The sequence below is a fragment of the Prionailurus bengalensis genome, chromosome A2 (assembly GCF_016509475.1).
Source record: "Prionailurus bengalensis isolate Pbe53 chromosome A2, Fcat_Pben_1.1_paternal_pri, whole genome shotgun sequence".
NCBI lineage: Eukaryota > Metazoa > Chordata > Mammalia > Carnivora > Felidae > Prionailurus > Prionailurus bengalensis.
The window spans coordinates 76,894,362-76,911,859 of NC_057348.1; the positions used below are offsets into that span (position 1 = coordinate 76,894,362).

The window sequence follows — 17,498 nt, forward strand, 5'->3', positions numbered from 1 at the left end:
ACTAGCCAAAAAACAAAACAAAACAAAACAAAACAAAAATGGCAAATACTGAAGTTAGAATTTGGCCCCAACTCCAGCCTGGATGACCACGTCCACAGTCAGAAATGGCAGCGCTGGGGGCGCCTGGGTGGCTCAGTCACTTAAGTGTGCGCCCGACTTGGTTCTGGCTCAGATCATAATCTCACAGTTTGTGGGATCGAGTCTCCTGTGAGGCTCTGTGCTGACCATGTGGATCTTGCTTGGGATTCTCTCCCTCCCTCTATGCCCCTCCCCCACCCTCTCAAAATAAATAAATAAACATAAAAAAAAAAAGAGAGAGAGAGAAAGAAATGGCAGCACCGTTTCCTAGTAGCACCTCCCACTCTGCCGGCCGCTCCTACCGCTCCTGGAGAAGCGCTCAGATGCACACCCTGCATCACCCTCTGGTAACAAGCAATTAGCACCAGTGGCCCAAAGGGGAGAAACTCTCAAAGAGGAGAAAGCAACCAGGCTCATCAGGAAGCTCATCAGGAATCCACGTGGGCTCATCAGGGCCCAGGCTCATCAGGAATCCTTGTGGGCCCTGTCGTCTTTAGCCACATTCCACACCACCTCGGGGGGCCTAAAAAAGGCTTCTGAAAGTGTTGCCATTTCTAACTACACACCTGCTTTTTCCTGCTTTTGGTTTTTGAGTGAACTCGGTGTTGATTTCTGATGATGCCTTCCTATTTAAATAGTGTAATACAGAAAATAACAGACCCTGACTTTTCTGAGCCTCTCAAAGTGATTCTAGAGAAACTGGTTTTTCAAAACTCCTTAGTATATAAAATGTAAGAAATACAGTATCAGCTTACACATTTTTTGTCTAGGTTTATGTAATATAGACATGAATGTTTTATAAACACTTAAAAGACAACTAATATCTACAAAGATCTTTAGTAAACCCTAAGTATAATAAATAATCTCTCATCAGGCTTCATGTTAAATTTTCAAGTATTTTAAATAAAAATAGGTCTATAGACTACTGTGTTACTTTTTTTTTTAACATTTTATTTTTAACTAATCTCTACAATCAGTATGGGACTCGAACTCACAACCTCCAAGATCAAGAATCGCACACTCTACCGACTGAGCCAGCCAGGCATTTTTTTTTAAATTTTTTTAACGTTTATTCATCTTTTGAGACACAGAGTGTGAGCGAGGGAGGGGCAGAGAGAGAGGGAGACACAGCAGCCTCCAAAGCAGGCTCCAGGCCCCAAGCCGTCAGCACAGAACCCAACGCAGGGCTCGAACCTACAAACCGTGAGATCATGACCTGAGCCGAAGTCAGACGCTCAACTGATGGAGCCACCCAAGTGCCCCTAGGCATTTTTTAAAAAAAAACGTGCTCTAGGGGCACCAGGGTGATTCTTTTGGTTGAGCCTCCAACTCTTGATTTCGTCTCAGTTCATGATCTCAGGGGTGGGATCGAGCCCCACATTGGGCCTGCTTGGGATTCTCTCTCTCTCTCTCCCCCTCTGAGCCACTCCCCAACTTGTGTGCACTCTCTCTAAAATAAAAAAGAAAAGAAAAGAAAAGAAAAGAAAAGAAAAGAAAAGAAAAGAAAAGAGAAAAGAGAAAAGAAAAGAAAAAACTGTGCTCAAAATGATGTAAAAGTGGTGAAACAGGGTCTATGGATCATACCACTGTCAGTTCCTTAGGTGTGACATTGAACTGTAGTGATGCAAGACGCACCGTCAGAAAGTGGGGCAGAAGGGCATGAGACCTCTCTGACTTTTGCAACTTACCACAAATCTGTAATTATTACAAAATAAAAGGCTAAAAAAGTCATTTCAAAAGTGCTCTGTACTTTGTTATTTTTCAGCTTCTGTAGAACCTTAGCCTTGTTCTCTAATTTGACTCCACTTCTCTCCAATCCCTGACTAATCTGTGTATACATGCATATGTGTGATAGGAGAGAGCGATTTACTTATTTTCCTTCTAAAAAATTATTCTTTCCTCAAGTCTCACAGACCTTGAATCTTGTTTCACATATATCAAGAGACAGTATTCTTTATCTTTTATTTTTTTAAAGTAGACTCCGTGCCCAACGTGGGGCCCAAATTCACGACCCTGAGATCAAGGGTCCCATGCTCTACTGACTGAGCCAGCCAGGCACCCCAGAAGAGACAATATTTTAGATAAAGATTACAATATGGTATCAATATCTGGATACAAATATTACAGAATCTTTTAAAATCTGTTTAAATCATTCACTCAATATTTCAAAACTATACCTAGGAAATACAAGTTAATGCAAGATCTGTGGCTGTGTCTGTGAACTTCAACTGTTTTCATAAATCCTACTTCTCCACAGCTCTATTGTAACCAAGGTTACAACTGGGATCTTAGAAAAGCTTTAGGGGTTAAACAGCACGTTGGCCCCCATTTAGTGCCTGGAAACCTAAAAAGTACAGGGTGCAGTGTCTTCCCTTCTTGATTAATTTTATCAGGGAGGAGCCCCAGGAGGTCTCATCATGAACTCATCGTGCAAAACTCTGCAATAACTCCCAGTGCACCTACTGGGTCCTTACTATCTCGAGGAATACCCACCCGTTTTTTCTGATCATTAACAACATCTTATTGTTTAGATATATTTGAATTTCATGTCACATACAAATAATAAAATTATCCAGAAATCCATGTGATGATTTAATACATGTTCATCGGGACTTAATTATATAAATAAAAATATTCAGATAGCTTAATGGCTATAAATTAAACCACTTTTAACAGGTCATTTGGTGGAACTAATAATCATTTAATCCATCACTGCATACTAATTATAGACACATATGAAAAATTGGTCAAGATCTGCTACATGTTAAGAACCTTTCGGAATATAAACCTAAGGTGAATTACCTAAAAAGGACTATACCTGAGCAATGATTTGTTCTCCATCGTTGTATACTTTGGTGCCTATGACATCTACCACTTTCAGGCGTTCAGAAACCTTCAAAAAAAAAAAGATAATATCACACAGATGATCTGGGTAATCCTATTTCAGAAGTTAAAAACTGGTAGCCTTTAAGCCAAATAAACCCAGCAGTGTGTGTGTGTGTGTGTGTGTGTGTGTGTGTGTGTGTGTTGGATTAATGAACTGCCAGCATTTTAAAATAGATTTCTCATAAAAATCTTAATTTTCAGCTTCTCTTGAAAAATCAGGAAGGAGACTCACAACACCCGGCCCACATTTGCACATGGCACCAGCTACAAGCTGTGGGAGACTAGCTGCTGATCTTTAGCTGGAGCACTTGTCATCCAGCTTGACCCAAATCCCATCCTGGCTTCGTTTTCTCCTTTATGTTACTTGCCCAAATCTGAAGGCATCTGGATTTCCAGCCCCTGATCTCCTTTCATTTAAAAGAGATGCTGCTACATATTAACAGCTGCCTCATATGCATTCTGTCATGCGGCCAGAACCTCTACCAGGCATGTATTGACAACCCAGCCGAAGGAGATTTCAGTACAAGAGTCAGTATGAATCCCAAGGCTTCTGGCCAAGGTGCAGTAAGATGGGGAAGGCATGGGGGAGGAGGTCGAGGACTCACTAGGTTTGAGATATCTATTAGACACCTTAGGGCATAGGTTAAATATCGGCCATTTGAGGGAGGGACCTTGCCTAGTGATGTCAATTTCAGGAGGCATCAACATATAGGCAGTATTTACAGCCAGGGGATACGACAAGCTAAGTGCGTAAGTGTAGCCGGAAAACAGAAGAGACTCTGGAATGCCAATGTGAAGTGGAAGGAGAAGAGGAGTAAACAGCAGAGTTGACTGGGAAGGAGAGGCCAGGGAACACACACCGTTTTGACAAGCTGTCCCTGTAAAGGCACAACTAGTGCTACTGCCTACATGTATATATTATTTTCAGTCTGCTTTTATTTTTTTTAGTTTTTATTGAAATTCCAGTTAGTTAACATGTAGTGTAATATTTGTTTCAGGTGCACAATACAGTGATTCAACACTTCCAGACAATACTCGGTGCTCATCACAAGTGTCCTCCTTAACCCCTGTCACCTATTTTTACCCATACCCCACCCTCTGGTAACTATCGGCTTGTTCTCAACTACATAGTTAAGAGTATGTTTCTTGGTTTCTCTCTCTCTTTACTTCCCCCCACTGCTCATTTGTTTTGTTTCTTAAATTCCACATGAGAGAAATCATATGCTATTTGTCTTTCTCTGATTTATTTCACTTAGCATTATACTCTCTCTAGCTCCATCCACATCGTTGCAAATGGCAAGATTTCATTCTTTTTTGTGGCTGAATAATATTCCATTGTGTATGTCCCACATCTTCTATATCCATTCATCAGTGGATGGATACATGGGCTGTTTCCATAATTTGGTTATTGTAGATAAAGCTGCTTTAAACACTGGGATGTATGTAACCCTTTGAATAAGTATTTTTGTTTTCTTTGGGTAAATACTTATTAGGTCTGCTTTTAGATAAAACCCACATATAAATATGTTATAGATACTCACAGAAGTCTATTACTTGTAAAACTAAGCAAAATAAAACAAATGCAGTCATAGGTAGTAAAAGAAATACCAAGTTATACAAACACCACAATTTAATTCTTTCAACTAAAAATGTGGATACATTTTTATTCAAAGAACCTTTTCTATGGAACAAAATATTCCAAACATTTTAAAGCAAAATAAAACAAAAGCATATACATATACTTACTTCCAAAGATTTAAGGAATGGCAGTGACTCGATAAAGCTTTCATACATTTTTCTCTTTTTGGCATTATTTTTTACAATTATTCTCCTGAAGGTTACCCTGTCCTAAAGGCAGAACAGCAGATACAAATACAGTTACAAGACAGATTTTATTAGGAAAAAAGTTTGAAGAGGTAGTTTCATTCTATTCCGTATAAGGAACAAACAATAACTGAAGACTTTGAAATAAAAGGTTACCATTATTATCCTTTGCAGATTTTTTTTTATTTCTTCAACCATAAAATATACACCCATATAAAATATTACTTTCATTTTTTTAAAGGAAACATGAGTTTCCTTTAATTCAGAACAGATCTGGTCAACGTGTAATTGGGACAACCCACAAGGTGGCACTATTGCACCATTTAAAAAAAGGCAATAGGCCCATCTTGGTTTTCCTCCAAGCTTTATTGAGATCCAAACGATCTATAATACTGCGTAAGTTTAAGGTATATAACTTGTTGATTTGATACACTTATATACCTTGTGAAATGATTACCACAGAGAGTTAGTTAATACCACCTCACATAATAATTACCCTTTTCTTTTTTGTAAGGAGCACATTTAAGACTTCTCTTAGCAACAATACAATGTTGTTAACCATAATTATGCTGTTCATTCAATCCCCAGAACTCATTCACCTTGTAACTGCAAATCTGTACCCTTTGATCAACACACACCCCCCACCCCGCCCCATCTCTAGAAGCCACCACTGTGTGTCTCTGAGTTCAGGATAGCACAAGTTCTTTTACTGTGGATGACAGCCCAAGAGTGTCACAAAATCGTTTCAGTGGAACATACCAGCATTTTTTTAAATTGAGGTATAAGTGACCTATAAAACTGAATTTGTTTAGGGAGTACAATACAATGATTGGTATTCATATATATTGAGAAATGATCACAGTAAGTCTAGTTAACTTTCATCACCATACATAGTTACAAATTCTTTTTTTCCAGTAGAGAACTTTTAAGATCTACCCTCTTAGCAACTTTCAAATATACAATGCAGTATTATGAACTACAGTGGCCATGGTGTACAGGACATCCCAGGTTGTATGAATTTTATAACTGGAAGTTGTACCTTTTGACCCCCTTCATCCATGACCAGCATTTTTATAAAAAATAAAGAACAGAAAATCTCAGCATGCACATCTTTTAGTAAAGTGTTATTTAGGGATTTATTTCAGTTATACACAAAGACACACATACACATGCACTGGTTGTGAGATTTCCTAATGTGTTTCTTGATGTGGGCTGCAGGAAAAAAAATACATGAAAAACACTATTAGAAAATTTTTTTTAATGTTTGTTTATTTTTGAGAGAGGGAGAGAGAGACTGGAAGAGGGGCAGAGAGAGAGGGAGACACAGAATCTGAAGCAGGATCCAGGCTCTGAGCTGTCAGCACAGAGCCCGACACAGGCCTGAAACCAACAAACTGTGAGATCATGACCAGTGAGATCATGAGAGTCAGACACTTAACCAACTGAGCCATCCAGGCACCCCCAAAATTTTTTTAATCATAAGGCAACTATGAGACCTTAAAAAAATCATGTATGCTAGGTTGTCATATCCACAGTGTGTCAGAGTTTTTCTTTTTTAAAAAAATGTGCACAGAGAAACTATGACTTTCTTGACTGTCAGAGCTGAATGCCAGTGTTTATCATTCTCAGGGCCCTGAAACGTTCCTCTGTTTACACTACTTAACCTCAAAGATACAGAACTCAATTAAGGAACTAGGGAAAATTTTAAAGATGATAAACAGCTCAAAAAATGGTTTTCCTACAAACTACTTTGAAAAATTTCTACAAAACACTATTCATAATAGTTCATAGTAAAGAGTCCCCATAATTAGTCATTCACTGATAATCAATTACACCATTTTAATATAAAATAAAATGGAGTTATGTTCATTAATTATTAAATTACTGCACTGACATAGTAAGGCTGAATTTAATTGAACTGGTAGGACGGGAAAAAATGCGAGTGTGGAGGGCATAAGTCTCTAGGAAAGCAAAGCAAACATCCTGTTCCCCCATTTAGTTTATTACAATTTTACAAGAGCTATAATTTGGAGCTGCAATCCTAATAACTTTTTTTAAAAGAGAAAAATTTGCAAGGTAATTAGTAAATTTACTAAAATAATTTCCAAGCTTGGGTCTGCATGAGAATCAGCTCTAGCATTAACAACAACAACAACAACAACAACAACAACAACAAAGGTTTCTCAGATCCCAGACCTGAATGACTCAAACAGTGTCTGCATGTAGGGCTCAATAATCTATAGTTCATAAAAGCTTCCCAAGTGATTCTGATACATAATCAGTTTGGGAACCGACTGCAACACTGTTTAATGGACAGAGTTAATTGCAAAACAGAGAAGACTAGAAATAGTTTAGTGATTTAGAGACGAACCACAAAGTAGTGTACATCTTGGGAAAAATTTTATTAGTGGCCCACCTCTTCACACCCACTGTGACATATAATTAAAATCCAGAAATGCCCACTTCAAAAGTTTTCACCCTAGCCACATCAATCATGGCCTCCCGAAACATGGGCAGGGTCATGCACATCAGTTAATCCCCTAAGGCGAAGAGTCCTATTTACAAAGTCAGACGAGTCCACAAAGGACTTTTCTCTTGGGATGTGCTTATCTTTATACCTGCACATATATGGCAGAGCTCCAATCCGTTGGCCTTAAAAGAAAAGTATCTTTTCTACTCGACTTTCTCTGAAAAGGGGCTAGTTTGTAAGTTGCTCTTCAAAAACCAGGTTTGAAATATTAAGTGATATGTTCACTATCCTAATCTTTAAAAAGTCACTGTGGTCATGCACATACCCAAAGGTGACCATCACAAACTGCCCACTTTAATAACATCTATAGATGAGTAAAAATCTCTGAAAATGCTTGATCCTTCTTGATGGCCTGAGTATCACACACTGGGAAATGCTGGACCTCCATACGTAGTTTAAGGTGGACCAGGACACTTAACCGACGGAGCCTCTCAGGTGCCCCTGGAATAAATACATTTTTAACTGGTGCCTTCCTTAATGAAACAGCTCACAGCAGACTGGGCCCACCATTCTGATGACAGGCAAACACTTCCTATGGACCTAGCCTGGTCTGGTAAGGAGTTTCTACTTAGCTGGCTTTGGGTGTTCAAATCTTTAATAGTCCCTGAAACACTTCAGATGACAATGAGTTTCCTCCCGTGTGAAACAATTCCCATTTTTCTTGTACATCTGAAAATGAGACCCATCACATCTTTACTATGTAAATAATAACTGCCTGATTCTCATAAGAGGAAATACAGTATGTATTGTTTCTTTGAGCAAGAGATTTTTATCAGCTGAATTTGCTTCACAGTTAAATGCTGAGACGTCACCGAGTAATGTGCTACTTCTGTAAAACTATAGTCCTTGGGAACCAGATCCTAACAGACTTCCAATTTCTCAACCTCTCTTCCTTCCACAAAAGAATTCCTGAGCGAATATATCTGTGTTGAAACTACAGGGTGGGCTGTTTTCAACAATTTAAAAAGAAAATACAAGTATCACAAACATGCCCTTAAATCAGCGCTACTTAAATAGTGTGTTCTGGGCACAGCAGCACTGGGGTGTCCTGGGAGCTTATGAGTAACACAAAATCACAGGCCTCATTCCAGACCTAGTGAACCAGAATCTACATTTTACCTGTGTTCCCAGGTAAGCACACCGGAGTCTGAGAAGCACCATCTTAAACAGTCTTCTAGAATCGGCTACTCTGCACCCTGATACCACGTATGAAAAGATCCTCCCTTCCCACCTCACCCAAGTGTCTTTAAACTGACTTTTAAGCCTTATACAAATATCACTATTAACAAATTCATTTTAAAAGCCCAGGACCCAACTCTACAGAGTCTGATTAAATTAGTCTATGGTGGGGCCTCAGCAAGGATTTGTTTTAACCACCCCCCGTCCCCCGCCTCCTGCAAACTAATTCTCATGTGTGTGAGAAGCACTGACATCAAGTACTCTCTCTCTACCCAGCTGCTTTTCAATGCCAAGTTGTTACCAATTTATAGCACACCAAGAGAATCTGTTTATGGAGGATTCTCAAATGCTCTCAGGCACCAGAGTCACATGGTGGGTTTGCTCAAGCACAGATCACTGGGCCCCATCTCCAGAGCTTCTGAGTCAGTGGGCCCGAATTGGTAAGTGGGACCCCCCCCCAGAATTTGCATTTCTAGCAAGTACCCAAGTGATACAGATGCTACTGGGGGGGGACACACTTTGGGAAGCACAGATAATATAACACCATGGAAAGCTATCTGAGAACACAACACTGAAGGCTCTGTGCATTTGCCTGGGTGGCTGGTTTTTAAGAGCATTTTGGATCTGAGTATCCTTCCCAGGGCCTGGAGGCTACGCTCCTGACTTGATCAGGGAAAAAACGTGAAGATTTAATTCAGCACAGTCTCAGCACAGACCCAACAGTTCAGCATCCACTATATAACAAATACCCTGATGGCTGATGAGGATGGCAAAGAAATCCAGCTATTAGAACTAAAATAATTCCATCTACCTGGCTTCCATCATAACAACATTGACAAATAACATCGTGGTCACGTAAATATTTCACTCACCAAACCCCACAGAGCACCCGGAGAGGTAGCAGTGATCGTAGCTGCTCTGGGCGTATTGTACATTAAGGCCAGTTCACCGAAACTCCCACGATTGTCGTAGTTACCAACACACCTTCCAACACCATCGCATTTCACATAAATATCAAACGTTCCTCTGTTGGACATATGAAAAGAGGTAAAAATAATTCAAGCAAAATCTCATCACTATCAAACATAATTTCAAAGAGCCCTGTGCAAGAAAAATCCCATTTCCAGCTTCCCTTTCTCCTCTGTTGGCTGACAAGGAATAAAAGGGCATCAGTATGTGCCAGAGACAACATCTGTGCCAGACAAGCAGAAAGACACCATCACCTAGATGAGGGTAAGGACCATACATGGGTCTGTGGTGGAAAAAGAGACTAAACAATAAAAGTTTACAATAAAATAAATGATGGAAATAGAAGACTACAACCAAATAGTGTATGTGTAGGCATCCTTCTGAAGGAATGTATATGAAACAAAGCTGTCTGTATTTATCTCTGAGCATTAAGAATAGTGAAAGATTCTAGAATGTTCACTACCTAATTAAAGAGGTTCTGTCTCCCACATGAACATGTATTACTTCTGAAATGAGAGGAAAATACTTTTCTTTTTTAAAATGTTGATTTATTTTGAGGGGGGCAGGCAGGGGGTGGTGGGCAGAGAGAAACTCCCAAGCAGGCTCTGCACTGTCAGCATGGAGCCCGACGGTGGGCTCGAACTCACAAACCGTGAGATCGTGACCTGAGCTGAAATCAAGAATCAGACACTCAACCAACTGAGCCACCCATGCGGCCCAGAAGAAAATAACTTTAAAAAAAAAACATACAGCTCTAACAATTTGGTCAGCACCATTGTACAACACTTACAAGGGTCCTTTATAATCTAAGGGGGGGGCAGCAAAGCATGGCCCACAGACTGGCTGCCTGCTTTCATGAATCAAGTTTTACTGGAACACAGACGCACGGGTTTGTTTACGGCTTACTGATCACTGATATGTACTGCCACAACAGAGCTGAGTAGTTGTGACGGAGACCACATGGCCTACAAAGCCTAAAAAATTTACTAGAGCTCTTTACATCACTTGGCCCTTTATTGTAGACTGACACCCCAATCTAAAGCAAAAAGTGGTAGAAATTCAGACTATCTGATTCTGGTCTTTCTGTAGGTCTTTTTATTCTGTGCTTATCTTTTATTTGGGTTCTTATTCTAGGCAAGTAACAGTCTGCATGGCACTGTGCTACATATTTGACAGATCCTCTCTCTATATAACTGCATTCTTCTTGCGGAGGACTGTCTTTCCACACACTGTATTTTATCAGAGAACATGGCTTCAAGGCTGGCCGAAACACCAGGAGGGCAGCTGGCAGAAGTTCTTTGCCTTTATCGTGTTGGTTAAACCCTTAACAAAAACAGAGAGAGCTTTGAAGATTAGAAAAGGATTATGAATGATAAGGATACAACAAAAGCAAAAACAAAAAAATGTTAGAAACTAGACAAAGATACTAATAAGAGAATAACTGGCTTGTATATTCATGGACAGAATGGCTTTTCAAGGATACCTTCTAAAATTTGTTTTATGACTGTTTTTCAAGTACAGATTACTTCTTCTCTTGGCACTATCTACACTTGCACTAAACACGTTCTCTACATTTCCTCCTTTGAACAGAATAAAATACACAACAAATGTGCTGATGAGAAGTAAAATAACTATCAGTCACCTGTGATCACGTCAGTCTATAATCTGTACTGCCTTTTCATATAGATTTCTTCCCTGATAACATGAGGGGTCAGGCAGTGTGAAGCCGTGGAAAGACCACAAACAGTGGCCAAGAGACCTGTATGCTGGGCTGGCTGACTTTAACTGACTACTGTCACTTCCCTGTGCCTGGGAGTTTTCACCTGACAAATGGGTGATGAGGAGCTAACCGAAAAGGGAAATGTAAGGGAGTTTTTAACCACATTTGGGTTTCTCATATACCCCTACAGTTAAATACACTTTAAAAGCTGAGGGAATTTCTGAGGTGTTTCACTGATGACAGCTGTTAATGACACGAAGATCAAGACTTTAATTTACGTATGGGATAAATGGGTCTGTTCTAAAATCGGAGAGCTCACCCTAGCCCTGGCTACCATCTTGCCAACAGCTCTACAGGTCACTGAGGCATTAGGGATGAGGGAATGTAGGAGTCAGCGAGCAACCTCGATGCGGAGAGCATGCTTGATCACTGATGTAGGAGGGCCGAGTCAAGAAACGAGGCCTGTGCAGACACATGGCTGTGATTTTCTGCAAGGTTCTGAGTTGAACACAACTCTACTCAGAGCAACAAATATAACCCAATGAACCGGCAGGGAGAAGTCCTGTGTTGCATCTGGAATGGGAAGGGCAGGGGATGCCAATGGTCTCATAAACACTTTATCATCGCTTTCCAAAAGCGAAGACCTAAAGACTCAGTTCAGACTGCTCCACCATTAACAGTTTAGGGCTCTTACCCAATTGTCACTTAAAGCACATGGTTCGCTGATCAAGTAAAGCACCACTTAAGTTTTCTGAAATTACATTTTCAGTATGAACACATGCCTTCTCACTGAAATAAAATAATTTCTCTACAGTGCTTTAAAATCACTTCTCTATAATGCTTTTAATGCACAAGAATGCAGAACAATTTCTGGAAAGAGCATAAACTACTCTCTCCTACCATGGGCGTGTTTTACTTTAGAGTTCATTAAAAAAAAAAGAACCTTTTAAAAAACATAACAGAGGTTGAGTTATAGGATTCGACACCCCCAAGGCCGTGCTCTGCTTCCGTCCTAACTATAACAGGCGTCCTCTCCAGCAGAAGTTAATAAATGAGGTAGCTCGCAGGAAATGACTGGGATTTATAGATTTCACAAACCAATATCATCAGTTCTTCTATAAACTATGCCTTCTTCCGTGCTCTAAGGTGATTTCACCACACATATTCACAGCAGGTTTCTGGTGCCTGTTATGTAGTACTAAAAATAAAGAGGTAACAGCAACGATCAAATATTAATTTGCCAGTCATTAGGAGAACCGCTGAGATTTTACACGAGAGGTTCATTACATTGCATCAGTGAAGTTACGCGAGACTCACCGATCGATCACGTAGAAGTTGTCACCATCATCGCCTTGATCAATTACATGCTCCCCTTCTTTGACCAATTTTTCAAACATGGCATCTAACACTTGAGACATCTGCTCCTATTTTTTTTTAAAGAAAAGATACAATCCTTATGTTATCTGTAATATGTTCTCTTGGCTAACCATAATCAGCTTTATATTTCTGTGAACAAGCTCAAAGAAATCGAAATGCCATCACTGCCACTAAGTGTTACAAAACACACACACACACACACACACACACACACACACACACAGAGTCCTCCTTACCAAATACAAATAAGAAGATTATATATTTCCTCTTATATTCAGTGCCTGAATGAAAGTAATTATAATTGGCTACCTCAGAATATTTCAGTGCAAAGATCACTAATATACTGAAAAATGAAACACCAAACCACCATATACCTTAAATGTGAAATATAATCTGGGCAATTAAAATACCTAGGTTAGTAAAGAACTATTGCAAATGTCTTTCCAAGATCCTTGTTTTTAAAACTTCCCTATATTAGTCATCACTAGAATTTATATAGAGATTACCTAAATAACTTACTGAATTCAAATTCTAACTCCAATCCTTTTTGGTTTAGCACCAAAACCAAAATAGAACGGAACAGAAAAACAACAAAAGCAAAACCAAAAATGACTGTGGCAAATTTTTTATCACTCTTCTTTGTCACTAAGGTTCTCCTCAAGAAGCAACCTTTCGCCTCGCTAGGACAGATTTATTAAAACGGAAGCCAGAAACCTCAAACTATTCTTCAACAACTATTAAAACTATATAAAATTTTTATTCTGCTAAAGCATGGTTGACAAGGCTTAAGGATAAACTTCAGCTAGTGAGAATAAACTAGGTGAAGAAATCTTTCCTCAGAATACAGGAATAATTTGAAGACCCTAGAATACACAAAAGAGCTCAGTGTTTCTCAAACTATGTTCTGTGGTACCCAGGGATTTAGTGGAGGCACTTCAGTGATTGAGTCTGTAAAGAGTTGATTTAATTGCATCCTTAAAGTGTATTTTAGCCATTAAATATTAAAACTAATGGCAATCAAAATGTTCAGATGAATTATATATACAAAATGTTTTCATGAGGTAAAATTTCCCATAAAATTATCCATGGTTAAGTGAACAATTCAGTGGCCACAAAAAGTTGTGCAACCGTCACTTCTTAGTTCCAAAACATTTTCATTGCGCCCCAAAACCCTATGCCCACCAAGCAGTCACTTGCTATTCTCCCCTCCCACTAGCTCCTGGCAACACCTACTTGTTTTCTGTCTCCATGGATTCACCTAATCTGGATATTTCATATAATGCAATCATACAACATATGACCTTACCCATTGACTATTTCACTTAGTGAACGTAAGTAAGGTTTTCAAGGTCTGTCCTTGTTCTAGGTCTATCATACTTCATTCCTCCTTATGGAGGGATGATACCCCACTGTAAATATACCATAATGTTTATCCACTCATCCATCAATGAACACTTGGATTGTTGACACGTTGGGCATGAATATTGAACATTCATATTCAAGTATTTGTTTGAATATCTATGTTGATTCTTCTGGGTTATACCCAGGAGTGGAGCTGCTGAATTCTATGGTAATTCTATGTTTAACTTTTTAAGAAACTGCCAAGCTGTTTTCCACAGTGCCTAAACCAGTTTCTTTCCCACCAGCAATGTACTAGGGTTTCTGTTTCTCCACATCCTCACCAACACTTGTTATTTTCCTTTAAAAAAAAAAATTACCCACCCTAGTGAGGCTGCGCTGGTATTTCATTGAGGTTTTGACTGACATTTCCCCAATGACTGGCCATGTTGAGGATTTTTTCACGTGCTTATTGGTCACTTGTAAATCTTTTTTGGAGAAATGTCTATTCAAGTATTTTGCCCAGTTTTAAGTTAGGTTGTTGTTTGGTTGTTGGATTGTAAGAGTTTTTTATAGATTTTGGAGATCATGCCCTTATATATATGATTTGCAAATATTTTCTATTTAGCAAAATGTCTTTCATTTTTTTTGATAATGTCCTTTGATGCACAAAATTTTTATTTTTTATGAAGTCCAATTTCTTTCTTTTCATATTCCTGTTTTTGGTGTCTCCCTAAATCCAAGGTCATGAACACTTACCCTTGGGTTTTCTTCGAACAGTTTTTATAGTTTGGGAGCTTACATTTAAGGTCTTGGATCCACTATGAGTTAATCTTTGTGTACAGTGTAAAGGAGGGGTCCAACCTGGTTCTTCTGTGTGTGGATGTCCAGTTGCCTCAGCACCATTTGCTGAAGAGACTGTTCTTTTCCCCATTGAATGGTCTTGGCACTCTTGTCAAAATCAAATGGACATCAGATCAAATGTATCAATCAAAACTATAGGGTTTGTTTGTAGACTCTCAATTCTACTCCTTGGTTCTATGTGTCTGCCCACGCCGGTAGCACATTATTTTTATTATTGGAGCTCTGTAGTAAAATTTTTGAAACTGGCAAGTGTGAGTCCTGAACTTTGTTCTTCTTTTTCAATGTTATTTTGATGATGCGGGTCCTCCTTTGTTATACAATTTTAATAAATCAGACAACAGCAAAATGTTAATGTGTTTTCTTGCTATGGCTTTATAATATATAAATGTTACCAATTTAAACTTTTATAAATAGTGATACAAATAATTTTTTAAAAGAATATGGAACTTCCATAAATACAGATTATTGTTCAGTAAAAAAAGAACTGGGCAGAACGCTGTGGGAAGTTTGCTGCCAACAAAATTTAAAAATAATACACTGATCTTTTACCTCTTTGCTTAGGTTTATTCCTAGGTATCTTACGGTTTTTGGTGCAACTATAAATGGGATCAATTCCTTGATTTCTCTTTCTGCTGCTTCAGTATTGGCATAATGAAATGCAACATATTTCTGTACATTGATTTTATATCCTACAACTTTGATGAATTCATATATCAGTTATAGTAATTTTTGGTGGAGTCTTCGGGGTTTTCTACCTAAAGGATCATGGTGTCTGAGAGTAGTCAAAGTTTGACCTCTTTCTTGCTGATTTAAATGCCTTTTATTTCTTTTTGTTGTCTGAATGCCAAGGCTAGGACTTCCATTGTTAAATAACAATGGTGAGAGTGAACATTCCTGTCTTGTTCTTGACCACAGAGGAAAAGCTCTCAGGTTTTCCCCGTTGAGGATGATATTAGCTGTGGGTCTTTAATATTTGCATCAAAATCCTAGAGAACACAGGCAGCAACCTCTTTGACCTTGGCCATAGCAACTTCTTTCTAGACACCTTGCCAGAGGCAAGGAAAACAAAAGCAAAAATTATCTACTGGGACTTCATCAATATAAAAAGCTTCTGCACAGCAAAGGAAGCAATCAACAAAACTAAAAGGCAGCCTATGGAATGGGAGAAGATATTTGCAAATGGGATATCAGATAAAGAGTTAGTATCTAAAATCTATAAAGAACTTATTAAACTCAACACCCAAAAAACAAATAATACGGTTAAAAAATGGGCATAAGATATGAACTGACAGTTTTTCAAAGAAGACATCCAGATGGCTAACAGACACAAAGAAAGATGTTCAACATCACTCATCATCAGGGAAATACAAAATCAAAACACACTGAGATACCACCTGACACCTGTCAGAAAGGCTAAAATTAACAAATGTCGCCAAGGATGTGGAGAAAGAGGAACCTTCTTACACTGTTGGTGGGAATGCAAACTGGTGCAGCCATTGTGGAAAACAGTATGGAGGTTCCTCAAAAAGTTAAAGATAGAACTACCCTAAGACCCAGTAATTGCACTACTAGGTATTACCCAAAGGATACAAAAATACAAATTTGAAGGAGGACATGCAACCCAATGTTTATAGCAGCAGCATTATCAACAATAGCTAAATTATGGAAGGAACCCAAGTGTCCATCAACTAATGAATGGATAAAGAAGATGTGGTAAGTACGTATGTGTGTGTGTGTGTATGACACACACACACAATGGAATATTACTTCACCATCAAAAAGAATGAAATCATACCATTTGCAATGATGTAGATGGAGCTACTATTATGCTAAGTGAAATAAGTCAGTCAGAGAAAGACAAATACCATATGATTTCACTCACATGTGGAATTTAAGAAACAAAACAGGGGCGCCTGGGTGGCTCAGTCAGTTAAGCATCCAACTCTTGGTTTTGGCTCAGTCATGATCTCATAGCTCATGAGTTCAAGCACCACACTGGGCTCTGTGCTGACAGTGTAGAGCCTGCTTGGGATTTTCTGTCTCCCTCTCTCTCTGTCCCTCTTCTACTCTCTCTCTCTCTCTCAAAATAAATAAACTTATAATAATAATAACAGAAGGAAAAAAAGAGTGGGGAGCGGGGAAACAAACCATAAGAGACTCTTAAATATAGGGAACAAACTAAGGGTTGCTGGAGGGAAGTTGGCGGGGGTTGGGGGGGGATGGGCTAAATGGTTGATGGGCATTAAGGAAGGCACTTGTGATAAGCACTGAGTGTCATATGTAAGTAATGAATTACTAAATTCTATTCCTGAAACCAATTTTACCATATTAACTAACTAGAATTTAAATTAAAACTTGAAAAATACAAAAACAAAACAATGTACTGATCTATACATAGTATAACCCTAAAGAAATACCATGAGAACACTAAAAGAACATGGCTCCTGAGAAGCTGGGCTGCTGGAAGGCAGGGGTGGAAGGGGGATTTCCTTCCCTTGACTATTCTTTTATTCTTTTTTTAAATAAACGTTATTATTTATTTTGAGAGAGAGAGAGAGAGAGGAAGAGAGGTACATATGTGCAAGTGTGTGAGGGAGGGGCAGAGAGAGAGAACCCCAAGCAGACTCCGTTCTGTCAGTGCAGAAACCATTGTGCAGTTAGATCTCAGGAACCGTAAGATCCAGACCTGAGCTGAAACCAAGACCCAGAAGCTCCAACTGACTGAGCCATGCA

The 17,498-nt window shown here is 39.0% G+C and overlaps 1 protein-coding gene across 1 annotated transcript in view; it reads right to left on the reverse strand.

Moving 5' to 3' along the window:
* PRKAR2B (protein kinase cAMP-dependent type II regulatory subunit beta) overlaps positions 1 to 17,498 on the reverse strand; it is a 109,238-nt gene that overhangs the window by 5,891 nt on the left and 85,849 nt on the right. Inside the window, exons 5-8 of the mRNA XM_043588603.1 lie at positions 12,504 to 12,610; positions 9,370 to 9,523; positions 4,711 to 4,812; positions 2,897 to 2,971 (exon numbers count right to left, since the gene is read on the reverse strand). Coding sequence (XP_043444538.1) covers positions 2,897 to 2,971; positions 4,711 to 4,812; positions 9,370 to 9,523; positions 12,504 to 12,610 — 438 coding nt within the window. The remainder of the gene's footprint in view (positions 1 to 2,896; positions 2,972 to 4,710; positions 4,813 to 9,369; positions 9,524 to 12,503; positions 12,611 to 17,498) is intronic.